A 17,623-nucleotide genomic window follows, 5' to 3' on the forward strand; every position below is an offset into this window, starting at 1 on the left:
GTTTACAAACAAATCTAAACAGCTGATTTCCGTAAGAACAATAAGGCCTTTATTAGAGTTGCACTACATTGTTTCCAGGATCTTGCATCTTGCTCTGTGCTGAGCACCCAGCGCCCTGGCCCGAGGTGGGAGACCAGTGCACCCTGATTGGTCCTCTGAGAGTTCTGCTGCCAGGGGTCTAAGGTTCGGGTTGGGGGGGGGGGGGAGAAGGGGGTGGGCAGGGTTTCGGGGAAGAGGTGGCCAGGTTGCCCCACCCAGGCTTTCTGGGGCCTCAGCTCCCAGGTTGTGCGGGTCACTGCAGGCAAACTGCCCAGGCCCCCGGGGACCAGGCTCAGAAACAGCATACCGGCCCTGGGAGATTGTCACAGTGTTTCAATCAGCTTTCCACTCCAAGTTTCTTTAGCTGATAGTTAACACCAGATATTTTTAATCTGTTCACACTGCAGAAGAAAGCATTGCTTGCTAGAAAAAGTGTAGTTAAGGTGAGTCATTAAAATACAATGACAATTGCTGCAAATTAAGTCTGATTATATCAAAACCATGGTTGTAGAGCTAAGGGACATTCGTAAAGGATAATGCAGGCTGTGTCACGGTGATTTGACAAACGTGGTAAAATCCTTTTCTCTGTCAGGGCTTCTTAACAAACAATTAAACAATGATAATTACAATACATGCACAGGTTATAAAAGCCCTGTATTTGTCGTAGGATTTATACATACAACCATGATAGTACATACACTTGAAAGACTAAACTGCGATATAAGAACATCAATTGATTCCAAAGGATATTTATAGCCCGGATATACATGAAAGTAAGGAACTATCTATAGGGAGTGACAAATTTACAGAAATGTACGAAACATTACATGCTAAATGAGTTTCTCGATCCTATTCACGAATTTTTCAGTAATTAAATACTGTAAGAAAATATCTCAGGGTCCATATAACAAGGATTAACAGATGAAAGATCTGGTTGAAGTTTCAAATGTAGTCACTGCTGGGCTCTGCGTGCTGCAAGACCATCGGTAGAAGCAGTGTGGGTAAACTGCAAGATAAAGGAAAGAATCAGTCTTAAGACATCAGCCCGAAAAGCACCTTCCAGGGCCCCAGGTGGGGCCTAGCGCGTGCCCCCCGTCCCCAAAGACCTTCCTGGCTGAAGAGATTTGAGAATCTAGAGAAAATATGAAGCATTTTGCATGACCAATGAGAATCATTCGATTGAGTTCATACTGGCTTAAGACTGAAAGTTACCAAATTAAAAAAAAAACAAGATGAAGGAATCAATCAACTATTCTTTTTTTTTTTTTCAGGATTTTAAGTAATCTCCATTCTAAAATGGGGCTCAAACTCACTACCCTAAGTTCAAGTGTCATAGGCTCCACCTGGCCTCCAGCCAGGAGCTCCCAACAATCAAACACTGTGGCTGAGACAGGAAAACAGAATGAGAGCAGCACAAAGCCCACCCCCCGAGGCCCTCAGAGCAGGGAGAAGAGGGCTGGGCTCTGGGGCCCACACCCGAAATCTCCAAGTTCAAACTCAGCCCCTCAGAGGGCAATGTGCTTCCGCTTTTAAAAGCTAATCTCTCAACTGAGAGGCCACCAGCGTCACTCACGTGAGGACTAGAATCCTCTTGGGCCTGGTTCATTCAAGAAGGTGTGCGTAAAACAAGCCAGCCAGGGCCTGCTGACCTAGGAGCTCCAGCAGACCAGGCAAAGGCCAGTGCCACTTGCTCCCGAACGACCAGGAAGGTCAGCTCAGACCTGGAAAATCTCCTACTGCTCCGACAGCAAGCCTGCCTCCCTACCACAAAAGACATTAGCAGACACTGAAGCCAAACTTCTTTTTTTACAAAAAGAGTGGAAATACAGTTTTCTCCGGAAAAACTGAGAACACACCAACCTCTTTAAGTGTAAGCACACAAACACCAGAATCCTCTTAGCAGGTGTAGAGAAGCTCGTGTGTGTGTGCGCGCGCGCGCGCGCGTATGTGTATGTGTGTGTGAGTCTGTCTATGTGTGTCTGCGTGTCTGTGTGTTTCTGAAAGTCCCTAAGTGAGCCTGCTGCGGCTGTCCTGGCTCACACGGACATTGCGCAGACAGGACACAGGGTGTCCGACTGTGGCCTGCATGGACGGTGCCCTCTACTCACCAACAGGAGGCGTCGGCAGGATTAAGACATGACTGGCTGAATCCAGCCTCTGTGGTGCAGATACTATGCCTGCTCCAAGCAACACAAGGGGCAGCGTGCAAATGCAGCATGCGGTTAGTCTTAAAATAGCACATGAGGGCACAAATACAGCCACACACATTCTAAACCACAGCAGCAACCACTGAGGGCTCCCGGGGCACTTCTGAGTGGGGTTCTCTCCACCCGCAAGCAGCCGGGGGAGTCCCCGGGAGTTCACTCTCAAATAGCAATGGGGCAGTAGAGGCCATGAAAACACTTTCGCCGTGTCCATCTGCCATCTTGGGAAAGAGGGGCCAGGGCTGCCCATCACATACGTAGCTCTGCGAGTGTCGCTCTGAGGCTGGTCCAACGCTCTGAGGACACCCACGATGCCTAGTTGTAGTAGTTGAGAGAATACGCTAATATTCCATCAGATAGAAAAGTTAAAAAAATCTCTTTCACTGTGAAACTTTGATAAGCAGAAGTGAGGAGTAACCTTAGATCATTTGAGCCTGAGCATGCCACAGCATCTGAACGCCTTGTTACATATGAAGTCGGCCATTCTCCATCAGTGTTCACATTCCAACCCAAGAGCCTCCCATACCTCCGCCAAGAGGCTGGGGCAGAGCAGCACGTCACATACAGACCAGCAGCGTCTTCTCTGGCTGCATAGAGGACAGAGAGGAAGTGACCCAGAAGCCTGCAGGGAGAGTCTCTGCTGACCCAGCAGGTAAGTCAAGAGTGTCTTGATCCACATTGCTATCTCTAAGAAGGTGCCCTCCTGAAGCTTCTATCATCATCCTGGGAAATTACAGGACCCATTGTGAAATAAAAACCAAAAATATATAGTAAGGTCACCAGCCCTTTAAAATGACCTCACTCTGCAAGTTTGTTTACAGCTGTTTACCCCCATTCCTGACAGCCATTGGGGGCCCCCTGCCCAGACGGCTGCCCCAGGCGGTAAAGGGAGGCAGGGCCATATTTGTGCCAGGACCCTGACCGGGCACAAGTCAGGACAGTCCTGGGCTGACTGGACCTGCCGCACTGTCTTTGTGAAATCACCTTCTTGCTATACAAGATACTACCTTTTTGTTTTCAAAACAGTCTTTAAGCTGCGGACAGTGCCACACGCTAGGACAGTCCCACCGCACCCTTTCACGTGTCCTATTCTCGTCACACTCGAGTGTTCTTATGGCAATGAAGACAGTCTTAAGTAGTGGTGTGGGAGTAAATCAGTCCTGGTGTTGTATAAGGAGAAATCAACACTTCGTGTCTTGTTCAATAAAACGACTGTAACCTTCCCCCAGAGCACAGGGCCCTGGACTGCAGAGAGACCTCCAGGCGCCCCCAAACGCAACTTACAGGCTCTACTGCCAGGCTGCCGTCAACGTGTTATGATGTGAAAAATATTTCTCAAGACTATCAAAAGTCAAATACCAAAAGGAAAGAAACCAAACTCCTCACCTCTGTTAAAATATTGGTTTCTCAATAGCCCATTGGTTTGGGTGTTTTCTACGTTTTTGCAGGTACATTTATTTATTTTTGAAAGAGACACAAACAGTATGAGTTGTGGAAGGGCAGAGAGCTAGGGAGAGAGAGAATCCCAAGCAGAATCCCCATTGTCACCGCTGAGCCCAATGGGAGGCCCAAACTCACGAAGTGTGAGATCATGACCTGAGCCGAAAGCAAGACTCAGATGCTTAAATGATTGAGCTACCAGGCACCCCTGTTTGTTAGATTTTCAGAGAGAGAGGGAGAGAGAGAGAGAGAGAGAGAGAGAGAGAGAGAGAACGATTGTGTGTGAGTGAGATAGGGGCAGATAGAAAGGGTGACAGGGGACCCAAAGCAGGCTCCACGCAGACAGCAGCCAGCCCCATGCTGGCCTCAGACTCACAAGCAGTGTGATCATGACCTGAGCCAAAGTCAGACACTTAACCAACTGAGCCACACAGGCGCCCCAAAGCTCATTTGTTAATAAATTAAGAGCTAAGCTTAACTTGTAAGGTAAAATTATCTCCGCATTTGGAAGAGTAGTCTGGTACGTGATCCCTACAAACATAATAATCTACGTTCCTTTTGTTTTTTTTGTTTTTTTTGTTTTTGATTTTACTTTTAGGAAATCTCTACCCCCAGCACAGGGCTCAAAGTCACAACCCAGAGATTATGAGTCACGCTGTCCTCTGACTCAGCCAGCCAGGCATCCCCAAATATAATACTTAACAGTTAACGCAAATTTAGATATCATTAGGCTGAAAACTTATTTCACCAACCCTTTGGTCAGTCGCCATGACCAAAAGGTGGTTCGACTCCCATTCCAAGATAGCACGAGCCTGAAATCACGAGCCGACACCCCAAAAGTTAATGTCAATCTAAAGGATGACAACATATTGCAATTGCGTCGAAACCAAGACTTCAAACTCAAAACAATACCCATTGAATCCTAATAGTGTATTTTCAATCAGAGATGTTAATGTGGAGTCCATTAATGGGCTTGATTTACTTATCTTTGAGAGGCAGAGAGACAGCATGAGCAGGGGAGGGGCAGAGAGAGATGGAGAGAGAGAATCCCAAGCCGACTCCAAGTTGTCGGCACGGAGCCCGACTTGGGGCTCGACGCCACCAACTATGAGATCATGACCTGAGCCCAAAGCAAGGGTCGAGCGCCGAATCATCTGAGCCCCCCAGGAAGCCCACAGGAATGGGCCTTTGGGGAGAGGGGTCCATGCTCTCCGGGAAATTAGACAAGGGTGCCGTGGAGGGGGGTTTGCAGAGGGGACACTGAGGGCATTCCCAAAGGTGTACAGTGTTCTGTAGAAGGATCGAAAGAGTCCTGATTCTCCACTGAGCCCATGAGTCGAACAGAATTCCACAGGGAAATCAGAAACAGAAGCCATGAAACTTCCACGTGGCACACGAAGTAAGAGTGTTTCTCTCTCCACATAAGAGCTAAATGCACGCCAGTCTCACGAGCCTGTGAGGGGAAGGGACAGGCAGAGCTCAGGCAGGAGGAGGCAGCACCGAGGACTCCGTGCCGCGCAAAACAGACCGGGTTTGGCGAGAGAGGACTAGCTGTGCGGTGAAGCTACGCGCTGCCTTGCTCTAATACAGGCTGCGGGGTCTCCAGCAGGAGAGCAGTGGGCGGGTGCAGACGGCCCGGTGTCACCTGTGTGTGCTGGGTCGGGATCTGCACCAGAAGCGCCAGGGCGGTGACATCGAAGGTCCCATCTAAGGCCATCAACGTGCCGTGAACTCCACCGTCTACGCGATTGTTGGCATCCTCCTTAAGGCCGATCGATAGGACCCAGCGAATCCCCGGGTCCTTCCTCCAAACCAGCACCTCTGCCGACAGTAAACACCCATGGCCACGGTGGCTGCCGAAAGCTCTCTCCATCACATCCACACCCTGTAATGCAGGACAAGGATCTCCGCTGTGTGCCCCAAGCCTATGCTTCAGCTGCACACTCCGGGTGTTCTGGAAAACCTTCCTCCCGTCAGACAACACTGTTGGCCCCGAGCCTGGGCACCTTGTCACTTCAACACAAACGTCTCAGTTCTAATCGCAGAGCCCGCTTTGTGGACTCGGTTGAAAATCAGAGAAACCTGAAAAGACTCCCCAGCATATTAAGAGACTGTGACGGGACACCTCACTTTCATGCAAAGTAATAACTATTGCATTTGCTTTAGGACACATCGAAAAATCACCAGATGATTCACTAGTTACTTCTGGTGAAAGACGGCTTCTGTCAACTGTGAAGAGATTTAAAATGAAGTACACAGTACAGGAAACACATATACCCAGTTCATTTCCAAGGTCTTTCACTAGGTAAAATAACAGTTGTTCAAACACATGGACACGCTTAAAACACTTACAGATCGTTATCACATTTCTCTGTAATAACTCTGTAATAACTCTGAGACTCATTCTCCTGAGGCGGACATTGTCACCACTAGGCACCTTTCGTGGAGCCTTATGGGGCTCTACCTCACCGCCACCTCCCTGAGAACTTCACTCCTCATAGCCCACTGTACCCAGAAGCCTTACCAGAAACAGTCGGTTAACACATATTTTATAAGTGACGTGTATATGCTGTATTCCTTCATAAAACAAGGTAAATGTGATTAAGAAAACCATAAAGAGGAGAAAATACATTTACAATACTCTACTGGATGGAAACACATAACTTGCATACGAGTGGACCTGATCTTCAAACCCTGGCTGTTCAAGGGTCAACCGTATGTTTCTGGGACTGGCCGTGCATGTCCACAGAGACCACAGTATGATCCACTCTCAGACACTGCGTGATACCTATGGTAACACAGAACCCAAGTCAGCGATTTGAACATCTCAGCCCCGGAGAAAGTCACCTACACACACTCTGTGAAACTGAATCAAATGCTGGGGCAAACAACTCAATAAACGCTGTCCTCATACGACCAAGTACTTAAACCATACCTCCCGAAGATGACAAAATAAACGTAGGAAACACAGGGGAATGTTTTGGCCAATTTTGTGACCTCTGGACTTACAAGACATACACATTTCTGGGAGCAGTGGGTGTGACAGCCAGAGGGCACTACCACGAATCTTAACGTTTTCATTACAGAAAGTATAAGGATGTGGAAGAAAACACACTGGCAACATCTAAGGGACCGAATTTTCCCAGCATGGTTCCAGGAGCAAAAGGCCCTGGAGGCCTTTTTATGTCCGTGGAGGACATAATACTGCTTTGCAGCTATAGAGTCTATTGACCAAACGAACAGCTACTGCTTGAAAAACAGGTACAGCTGAAAAGTGCTCAGCAAGGTGACAAGAAACACAATGCTTATTTTTTAAAGTTTTTGGTGTTTTTCAGCTTGTGCGCCCAATTTGCGGAGTCCCAGGGCACCTTGGGAAGGGTTTTCAATTCCGTGGCTCCAATTCAGCGGCTGTGGGGAAGCAGAGTGATGAAATGGGAGGTGGGGGGTGTCCACAGCCACGTGAGGTCTCCCGACACGGGGAGGGGTCCGCAGGCAGAGAGACCACGGATCTAGAGGAATGAGGCCAGTAAGACCACCCACACGCTGGAAACACGCAGGGGACACCAACCTGGTCATGCAGGCTCGTCGCTAGCGTGGCTGGGGTGGACCTTTTGTCTTCTGGTGAGCAACCAGCGGATGGATTTTGTGATGCCCTTCTTCTTGGGGGCGTGGTTCAGTGAGTCCCGGCTATTGCTAGTTTTGCTGAGGCTGCTCAAGGGGCCATCCCGAGAGCCCGGGGATCTGGGGGACGCACAGGAGAGCATCTTCCACGCGTGCTCGTCACACGACACACCGCCCCACGTGATTAGAAGCACAATCCCCCAGCTTCTAGGGAGGGCTGCGCCCTGGGAGCTGACACTCTCTCCCTCCCAAGTATTATCTGGAGTCCAAGCCCCTTGGGTTGAGAACGCTCGGCACCCCTCCCTGGCTGTGACCCGGGAGCACGGAGGACATGCACACCTGAGCCACCCCAGGGCGTGGTGCGAGTAACAGAGGGGCTGCTGGAGCTGCGTGGTGGGGGTGGGGGGAAGAGAGCATGGCTCCTGACAGCCCCACAGGGCACAGTGCGGCCCAGGGGAGGAGCCCTAGGGAGCATGTCACCCAGGATCCACCGGGAGGAAAAGGGAGGTCTCAGGACGGCTGGTGCGTAGGATCTGAGCAAACGAGGCTGCCCTACAGCCACCAGCATCACAAGACTCCGGTCTTTCCCACCTGCCTTTTGCTCTGCTGGCCACACCCAGGGCACCCAGGCAGGTATCCCAAGAACGCCGTGCACGTAAGCTCGGTTCATTGGCCTCTCTTTGGAATCGCTGTTCCGACCCTTTCTCCCCCATGTAGAGATCAAAGGTTTCTCAGAGCTGAAAACCAGCGCACAGGCATGTCTCCTACGATGCCTGTGCCCCTTACTTTGTGGCGTCCCTGATGTCCTCGTGGCTGGCCTTGTGCGGTGCCCCTTGCTGCAGCCTGTCCAAGCTCAGGGACCTCTGGGAAGAAGGAGCTGACGGTCCACATCGTGTCCTTGCCACACGATCTTGTGACTCTCCCTCCAAAGGCAGCAACTGTGGGGTGGAGAGGAGAGTGACATGAGTTCACCGTGCGCCCAGACAGAGGAGCACACAGCCCTGAAATCACAGCCAGCAACTCATTTGAAAAGCTATGAGCTGTGCTTTGTGCAGGGTCCAAAACGACTTCCTAGGATCGGCCTAACGCCAGGCGAAAGGGTGGATTCGCGTCCGGGCAGTGGGCCCACTGAGACCCCCAGCCCATCGGCACCGAGGGGTGTACCCTCCCCAGGACCTCGCACCACCAGGAGCCCGGCCACAGAAGGTAGAGGCGGAGGCCCAAACCATGTCACCATACACCACGGCCAGCTGAGAAGGAAGGTGTTTGTTTCCTGACGCCGTTCAGGGCAAACCCTGGTGAGCACGGAGCCCTCCCGTGCACGATTGTCCAAAGCTCTTTGTTTGGGGGAAGTGGAGCGAGCTTGTGGCCTAACCCACTGTCACTTCTGGTAGCGATGCAAGGCTGGAACCTACGGGGACGTGTGTAAAGTGACAAGGCACCCAACCCCCTGACCCCACACTCGGGTCTGACTTCTGCTTCTCGGGGCCGTTTCGGGTGATGTTACAAACTGACGGACTCATCTGCAGCTTACAGACAGTCTGCTCGACACGGTGGAGACACAGTGTCCCGTGGCTGCCGTCACGACAAATGAACCCCTTCAGACTCCATTTTTCCTTCTGTGACAGGCGGTGGGTCTGCGGCTATGTGGCTGTGGGCCCTGGAAAGGACCGTGGGGCCACGGACCCGCCAGCGTTATGACCCTTGACAGGTCCTGGGGGTGAGGCAGGGCCGGATCTCACGAGACACACGTGTAGGACTGGCGAGACAGGCACAGCCAACTGGGTTTGTACCAGGACCTCCGAAGCTGCACGGGGCTCGGGACACCCATGGCGGTCAGCACCAAGCGGAGCTGAGCTCAGGGAAGACACAAGCTTCACCAACAGCTCCAAAACACCTGCCTCCTCTCCTGATTTCCTGACAATCGGCAGACAACAAAAGGCTACCTTAACAGGCTACAAATTATCCACATAAAAGCAAACAGGGTCAGACTCCCTCAACACAAGTAGATTTCATACCCAGGTGGAAGCAAGGATATGGAGAAAACAAACCCAAAGGGGAACAGGACGGGGAGCCACGCTAGCGACCAGGCTATGAGGTGAGCAGAGACGGAGGGCTCCGGGAGCACACCCTCCCCTGGGTCACAGCGCAGTCCACACACAGGCCCCCGCCCAGCACTGGGTCCTGCCAGACTTGTGCCTATGGGCCATTTCAGTCTCAACCAAAACGGGAGGCTCCCGCCAGGCTGGGAAGTGCAACGCCCGTGCTGGCCCTGTCTGCACGGACCTGACACCCACTGCCCGTACGCCTAGACTTCATCCCCCAAAACCTCCAAAGAGCCCTCCAAGTAGCCATCAGTGAGCTGCGGGAGCAGGCCGTCCTGCCTGGGTGTTCATCACGCGACCCTCTGTTCCTTGAGAAAGTCTTGCTACAGAGGAAAAGGCAGCACGAGCCAGCAGAATGCAGGGCGTGCTCTGTGCCCCGGCGCCGATGTGAGCTCCTGATCTCTGAGGACCGTGCACCGATGGGCAGTGTGTGGACACCCCAAGGGCCGTGAACCTTGCGCTGTCCTCACTTACCAGGAGAGCAAAGCAGGAAAAAAAAGACGGTGATGAATACACCCCGGTCACAAAACAACCAGTGACCGAACTGGCACTTGAACGCAAGAATTCAACTGAACGGACACACCGTCTGTGCAGTGGAGGGGCTCCCCCAGCTGCCGCCCAGCTCTGTATCAGAGGCACGGCCCTGTCAGCGCATGGCTGGGAAGGTCTGGGATGGGGGTCCGGTCCAGGGAGCAAGGCATCCCAGTTATGAGGCGGACTGTCTGGTCGAGGGTTCCGTCCCGAGGCACGGCGCTTCCCCTGAGGATGGGCACACCCACGTCATTGTCCTCTGGACACAGGAGGTGTCCTGTCCCGGCGAGGGGCACTGTAAATGGGAGGAGGGCGCCCGAGCAAAGGTGGGGTATGTGGCAGAGTGGTGTCGTGGCCAGTGTTTGCCCTGCAAAGTGTCCTCATGCACAGGACCCGGGCTCTCAGGCTCTGGTTGCACATCTGGAAATGGGCTAACCACACAAGCTGTGGCTCGCGGGGATGTCTGTGAGGGCCAGGTCACAGGATCCTAAACCACTGCACACACCAGGTGGCGAACGAACCCTAAGAGCTCTCTGAATGCTGCTGGCTACGGCTGTCAAAAGTGGTTATATCCCGAAATCGAAACTCTACGGCTCTGCTTCAGTAATTTCTCTTCCTAGAAACTTCTGTGTCTCATGGAACAAAGTTCGCAGCGCAGCGAGCAAGACACAAACGAGAGACAACGGCGAGCTCCGGTGGCCGTCGCAGGTACCGTGGAAACCGCACGCCGCGCTCGAGCTCCCAGTGGCTCCTGTACTTCCCCGCACACGCCAGCCGCTCGTCCTTACCCAGCTGTGGTGCTCACCGTGAAGAGACGGGCACTCTCCCCCACACCACAGACAAACACAGCTAGGTTGCACTACGAAACACTTTCGCTTTCTCCGATGCTTCCTTACATCGCTAGGCTGACAGAGGCATGCAAAGAAAGGAAGAGGAATCAGATTTACTGCACACTTGGAAGCTACAATTTCCAAGACGAAACGAGCAAACATATTTTAAAGAGAACAACGAGATGGATATAATGGAGAGAAGATTTAGAAACAACCACGACTGGACGCAGAACTTTGTTCCACCGCACATCTGAATGTAATAGGCTATTCGACATTTACCAGAGACACTCCCAATTATCACTCAGGGACGTAAAACTCCATGACAACATACACAACTTACTGAAACATGGCATCTTGTAGAACAAAGACGTCTAACAGGTGCCTATTCTAAACTTTCCTGTAACTGTTCTCCTTGTTGGAAACCAAGTTACACTTTTACAGTATCACCCGAGGGGATGCCGAAGTTCCCGCAACACCTTGTATAACACCAAACAAACCCACTCTGTTAACGCCCTGCTGGACGTGAATGTGAAATCCTGACCTCGAATTGGATTGACAACCTCTCACGAATCACTGTGCTGGTTACAGGAGGGTGCCCTGGGCAGGTACGTGATAAAAACGGGCTTAGGGGCAGGTGACAGCTTCACGTTGTAGGAGTCCCGAGTTTCAGTGTAGAAGGCAGTACTTGTGCTCAGTAAGCCCGTGAGATTTGGAGTCCTGAACGCGAGTGTCGGCACCGCAAAGCGTGCTGTCTGCATCGAGCTTCCGTTCATCTATGCTCAGTGCCTTATCTCTTTGGAAGAAACACTTCGTTTACAAATTATGATCTAGATCGTACCCGTATCCACCTGTACTATACAGCGATACGCTAACGACAATTTATGACTATTGGGGCAAAACCCCACTCTCTAATGACAAATGAAGATACAGGAGAAACAACACGAGCCAGCCACGAGTGACCACAGACGCGCCAGGGCAAAACAGCAAAATGACAAAACACAAACCACAGAACTTTTGCCCTGTGTCTCCTTCCAGCTAGCACTGCGTCTCTGCTCCCAACCAGAGTTCAAGTCCTCCAGAAATCTGCCCCTACTGTGTCTACACAGACTCTGGAACTCGGGCGAGCGGGCTTTAGCGCAAGGGCTCCTGGACCAGACCACCGTGGTCCTCGGCCTCCACCTTGCCTGGCCCCACCCAGCACGACCAGGCCACCGGTCTCCCTTTCCCTGAGCACCTGGCTCACTGAGCTCCTTCCACCTTGTGACCGCTTGCTCTCTGCCAGATCTGTCTCTCTCTCTCCACTGCCACACTGGGAATTGCCCAGAGAGCCACCCTTGGACTCTGGGGCTATCCACAGGTGCCCATCTAGGGACTCGTCAATCATCTGTCAAACAGAAATAGATAACTAACACACATCTCACCTTTTACTTCCCATTCGCTGCTGGTCTCCCCTCACTACACTGTGCACACATAGGGGTGCAGGCCTCTCCTCTGACTTTTTATCTATTTATTGTCTTCTTTGTTTTATTTCAAGTGGGGGAGGAGCAGAGAGAGGGAGAGAGAGAGAATCCCAAGCAGGCTCCAGGCGCGGTCAGCGCAGAGCCCCGTGCGGGGCTGCGGGGCTGCGGGGCTGCGGGTCTCGATCTCACCAAACCATAGATCGTGACATGCGCAGAAATCAGCAGTCAGACCCTTGACCGACTGAGCCACCCGGCGCCCCTCATCTGGGTTTTTCAGTCATGCTGCACCCTAGCTCTGGGACGATATCTGCACCAAACTTGTTCCATGACTACAGGTGCTCAAAACTTACACAAATATCTAAAAATATAGGCGGCTGAAGAGACAAAGGACAAAAGTACTTAAACTCCAAAGGTGAATTCTCTGTTGTTTAAGTTCGATGAAGACACGCGTTCATTTAACCTTCATTAGCATTTCAAACCCTTACTCATTTGCATTGTGCTGTGCTTAACACTAGGTCCTATCTTCATCCACATTGCTACTTTATACAAAGAAAGAACAAAAGCTCTCAAAAGTAAATTCTAAGGCAGCAAAAGAAGAATGGGGGAAGGGGAAAAGAGAAAGCAGCCTATCAGTCCCTTAGTTCCAGAAGAGCCTCACAGACAGAGGAAAAGGCAGGTGACATTGGAGCAGGCAGGTGGGTCCCACGAGAGCCCCCAGAGGATGGAGGTCCTTGCCTTGGAAGGCTCATGTCGCAGACGGGCCACACGGCCTTTCCGGTGGCGCCGCAACACCGCGCTGCTGCTGGTGCTGCTGGCATCCGTGGGGCTGTCCGCCAGACGGAACCTGGAAGCTGGGATGCTGCTGACGTGCGTCCGCCTGAAATATGGAGGAGAACAATCAAACAAACACGCGCACACACACACCAAGGTTGTTATCTAGAGAAAAGTGGGCTTTGTCAGCCAGGCCAGAACCCATCAATTGGGAACATGAGGTCACAGCAAAAGGTCTCCAAGGAAGGCATCCTTGCCCCTGGCTCCAGTGCAAGCCCGCTAGCCGGGCCCTGTGGAGACAGGGTCTCCCGGGCCCAGCAGGTGCAACGCATCCCCGCGGCCCAGACGTCCCCGAGGTGGAGCAGCGCCTGCCCCCGGTCAAGCTGTCATCCTGCGTGTCTGCACCACCTCCTGCCCAACTGACCGGAAAGCACTCCTGTACGTCCCTCTGGCCTTCACCTGCCACCGGCCCACATGTGCCAAGGCCCTTGCTGTGATGCCAGGTGACCCCAGGTTTTCCTCCACCAGCCACTATCGGACGCCCCAGGGGCATCCGCGGCAGGATCCTCGGGAACCACACCTCGCAGCTCCCGTACACAGGAGGTGGCAATGCGCCCGGTGTTTCCAAGGCAAAAGCGTCTCTGGCCTCTGTGCAGTTAGACTAACAGACAAATGTCCCCCTTGGCCACAGAAGTCTCCAGAAAAGTTCCATGGAGCCCCGAGACCCTAGGGTGGAGTCACTTAATTGGGCTGTCAGCTGCTCCCCTCAGCAAAGGATCTGGGCACGAAGCGGTCAGCAGCTGCGAAGGAGCACCCGCCAGCCCACGTGCCCGGCCTCAGCCAAGGGCTCACCCTCCACACTTGAACCCTGCACGGGAGTCCAGGGGCTCCTCGCTCTCTGGAAAAGAAGAGAGGCTGCCTTCCATTTCACAAATCCTTATGGTCTCGGGAGACAGAACACGCCCATCTGATTCACATCAGCTAAAGAGGGGGCCCCTGGCGTCACCCCTTGTGGCCTGGAGACAGAGCCACCACGACAGGGCGTCTCCTCTGTGGTGCTTCAAGCTCTTCTCTGAGGCCTTTCAAGAAACGTCATTGGCACGTGCTGCCTCAGGGTACTGCTTGTTTCTAAGACAGCCAAGTCGGAACTGGCCGCTGGCCACAACCATCTTCCCCTCCTCTGGTCCCCCCATTCCCAGAACAACTGCTCACCTGAGCTCAGGTGGTCTAGCTTCACCGCTGTGGGGCCACGACACATCGCCAATCGGGGAGAGCCACACACGCCGCCCCGCATGGGACCTGGCATGGTTCGTGGCTCCACCGAGGTTTGCGTGTGTCCCCTGACTCTGACACCCTATCTCAGGCTCCCTGGCTCCCGACCCCACCACCCTGCATCCAGTCCTATCCCAGAGCTCTCTCCCATCTGCCCCGCCTGCGTGTGCAATTTGGTCCGTCACCTTTCTTTTCCTCTGTAACCCAGACCATGTCATCTTGCTAGAGGAGGACACAAACGGAAGACGTGGCTGTGAGGTCGTGCCAGGAGGGCTCAGCTGTCCAGCCTGCCTGCCGCCTTCTCAGTCTCGTCCCCCCGGCCCCCGGCCGCTCACGGCGACACAGCTCCCACCAGCCTCGCTTCTGCCACCACACGAGAGATCACTTTGTGAGACGGCTTCAAACAGACCCTGTTCCTCAGCCGGTCTCCTGCCCGGTGTCTTCTGACCACAAGGCCACCTGTGACCACGGACAATGCCTCTGCAACCACGGGAGCACTGGGATCCTCTCTATCCTTCTCCTTGGCCAGCTCACCTCAGGCGGGTGACGGGCGTGGATGTCCCTCTTATGGCAACTGCCCCAGGGTGACACCCTCCAGGGGCCTGCACAGCCCCTTCCCTTGAGAACTCCAACATGCACTCGAGTGGCCTGCACCGCATCCACTGTTTGCTCCCTTGGCCTCCTCACACATACCCGTCATCAAGCCCTGGAATGGTGACACTCAGCACACTGGTGTCTTGCTGGCGAGGATCTCCATCAGCCAACCAAGAGGCTGCTCTGTGCCCGGATCTTCCTGTGTGCTTCTCTCTCCGGACACACATTCGCTGTGCCACCAGTAGTTCCCTGGACAGGGAGGGCCGCTTGGGACTCTACCTGCCCTGACTTCTCTCTCCTACAAGCAGGCTCAACACGGACAGCCACAGCACACCCTCGACTCTCCCGAGAGCCCACGTCGGCAGCCGCACAGACCCCAGTGAGGCCTGAGTGGGCCTGCCTTTGGAGCAGGAGCCTGCTTCCTGCACCTAAGGGGGCCCAGTCAGCTACTCGAGGCACTGTCACACCAGAATGACTCTCACATGGTACATATTTCCTACAAAGAAGCAAGCAAACCTTTGAATACCTTGCTGACAGTTACTGTCTGCAGGACGCAGCTCACAAGCCGGCTGACCCACTCCCTCACAGGCGACTCACCAACGTCCCAACAGAGTTGCGGCGATTACCTGTCATTCTCCAGTCTTTTCAAAAATATAAGAAACTGCGAGCACTGCGCTAACCCCACCGACGTCAAGGTGACCTTCACAACCACGGCCACGTGTGCACTCCCATGGTGACCCCACTGGCATTGCGGAAGGGACCATAGCTTCCAGGGATGCTGGGCCGAACCTGGCAGGCTGGACCCCTCCTAGCCCCACACCATCACTGCCACACTCGGGGGAGGGAGGCCGCAAATAAACCCACCCAAACACGAACAGAACTTTTCCTAACTTCTACTCCTCCTCCCATGGCTGTGAGCTCTGTCAGGCCTCCCGGTCTCCTGAGATTCCAAACCTAACCTCTGGAATGAGGTTTTACTTCTCCCTCTTGCCACCTACTAAGCTACCGGCTCCCTGAGCTACATCCAGTCCCTCTGCCCATTCGGCCAAAGGATTCCTCTGGAAGATACACAGCAGGTGCTAACGTATGTGTTTGTGAGGTGGTTCATGTTAGGCACGGTGAAGGGCAGTGTCCCCCCCCCAGCCCCGCCCCATCATCAGTTAGCTGGTACCTGGAAAATGGATCGCGTCAGACTACAACACACTCAGGGTTATTGTGTGTAACTCTGATCCGGTGCGGGTCATACCATAGCACACCCACGGTTCTACTTGGGAACCATGAGCTGGTTCAGGTCATACTGGTGACAGAGGGAAGCCGCCCCCAGCCGCGTCTCAAACAGATCTGTGAAGCGGGAAATGTCATACCTGTGGTGAAGCGAAGAGCCTCTCGATCTTGCCCGCTTTAATATGGCCCTCAGTGCTTCCATTTTCCGTAGAAGGTGATCCTGCAAAGCAGCAAATGACAACGACACTCACTGCAAGCAAGGTTAACTAGTCTTTGCATCAAGAGTCCGTTCAACTCAGAGCACAAACTGGTAGTGGCCAGAGGAGAGGAGAGTAGGGGCGGTTGGCAAAAGAGATGATGGTGAGTAGGAGGCATCAGCATCCAGGTATCAAATAAGGCCGTCTCGGGGATGAAAAGCACAGTACAGGGAATACGGTCCGTGATACCCTAAGGACTCTGTATGGTGACACACGGTGACCACAGTGATGGTGACGAGCACAGAGTCACGTGTGCAATTGTTGAAACGGTATGCTGTCTACTTGAAACTGATACCACACTGTAGGTTCATTAGAATTCAAGAAAAAATGGAAAACACTACTTGCATCAAGTGTGCTGAAATGCTGACCATCATAACCACGCTGGGTAAATTCAGCAGTTACAAACCCCAAGACCATTCTCTCCAAGAGTCCTCCAGTAAACACCCGGATCACCAAGTGAACGTCCTAAACCCTACTGAACAGTTAGGTCTCAGGCATAGCAAGGTTACAGAGGAGAAACACCGAGCCACTAGGACTTCTTCCTAATTATGTAGAGAGGAGCAGGACTTTCTGGGCGGTGGGGGAATAGCCCTTCTGTGTAATAGGCACGTGCTCCGTCGTGGACCCTCTGCAGCCCAGCCTCACGTCTGCACACGCAGCACCAGGGAGTAAAACCGACGAGGAGCTTTGGTCACACAACTACCCCCTAGGCAGTGCCGTCCCAGGCCGCAGACACCACCGCACGTGGCTAACTGAGCGCCCAAAATGGGGCTGGTCCCGACCACAGGGGATGGAACTGTGAGACGCCCCGTGGGTTGCAAGGACTGAATGTGGAAAAACATTGTAGAGTAGCTCCTTCATGTCTACACTATTTACATGATACAATAACATGTTGCCTGCATCGGGCTGCGTGAAAACTAACATCACCCGTGTGTTTGACCATTTCAAATGCAGCCTCGAGAACCCTTGGGATGACACCCATGTCACCTGTTACCTTCCTGCTGGGCAACGCTGCACTCCACGAAAGGTTTACGCGAACATTTTAGCTTTCGAGCGAACCCCCGAAGGGACTCAGAAATCTGAACCCCGTAGGCTGCTCGGCTCCAACTCCGCCACATGCGTGCCATTCAGACTTGCGAGCGTGGGGCCGCTCGAAAGCACAGTGGTGGCTCGCCTTGGAGGAAGTGTGAGCCCCAGAGGTCACCTGCTCCTTTCCAGTCTCAACCGATCACTGAATGAGTGAGAGACGGAAATACCTTCTCACGTTGCATTTCT

At 53.1% G+C, this 17,623-nt stretch overlaps 1 protein-coding gene across 1 annotated transcript in view; it reads right to left on the bottom strand.

Annotated features, from left to right (window-relative positions):
* Positions 1–26: 26 nt before the first annotated feature.
* Positions 27–17,623, bottom strand: part of LOC147575922 (liprin-alpha-1-like) — a 31,904-nt gene continuing 14,307 nt past the window's right edge. Inside the window, exons 9-11 of the mRNA XM_086679734.1 lie at positions 16,232–16,311; positions 12,966–13,107; positions 27–1,045 (exon numbers count right to left, since the gene is read on the bottom strand). Of these exons, the coding sequence (XP_086535860.1) occupies positions 992–1,045; positions 12,966–13,107; positions 16,232–16,311 (276 nt within the window). The 3' untranslated portion in view covers positions 27–991. The remainder of the gene's footprint in view (positions 1,046–12,965; positions 13,108–16,231; positions 16,312–17,623) is intronic.

The sequence above is a fragment of the Puma concolor genome, chromosome D2, assembly GCF_028749965.1.
Source record: "Puma concolor isolate L17-30 chromosome D2, mPumCon1.1.hap2, whole genome shotgun sequence".
In the NCBI taxonomy this organism is placed as follows: domain Eukaryota; kingdom Metazoa; phylum Chordata; class Mammalia; order Carnivora; family Felidae; genus Puma; species Puma concolor.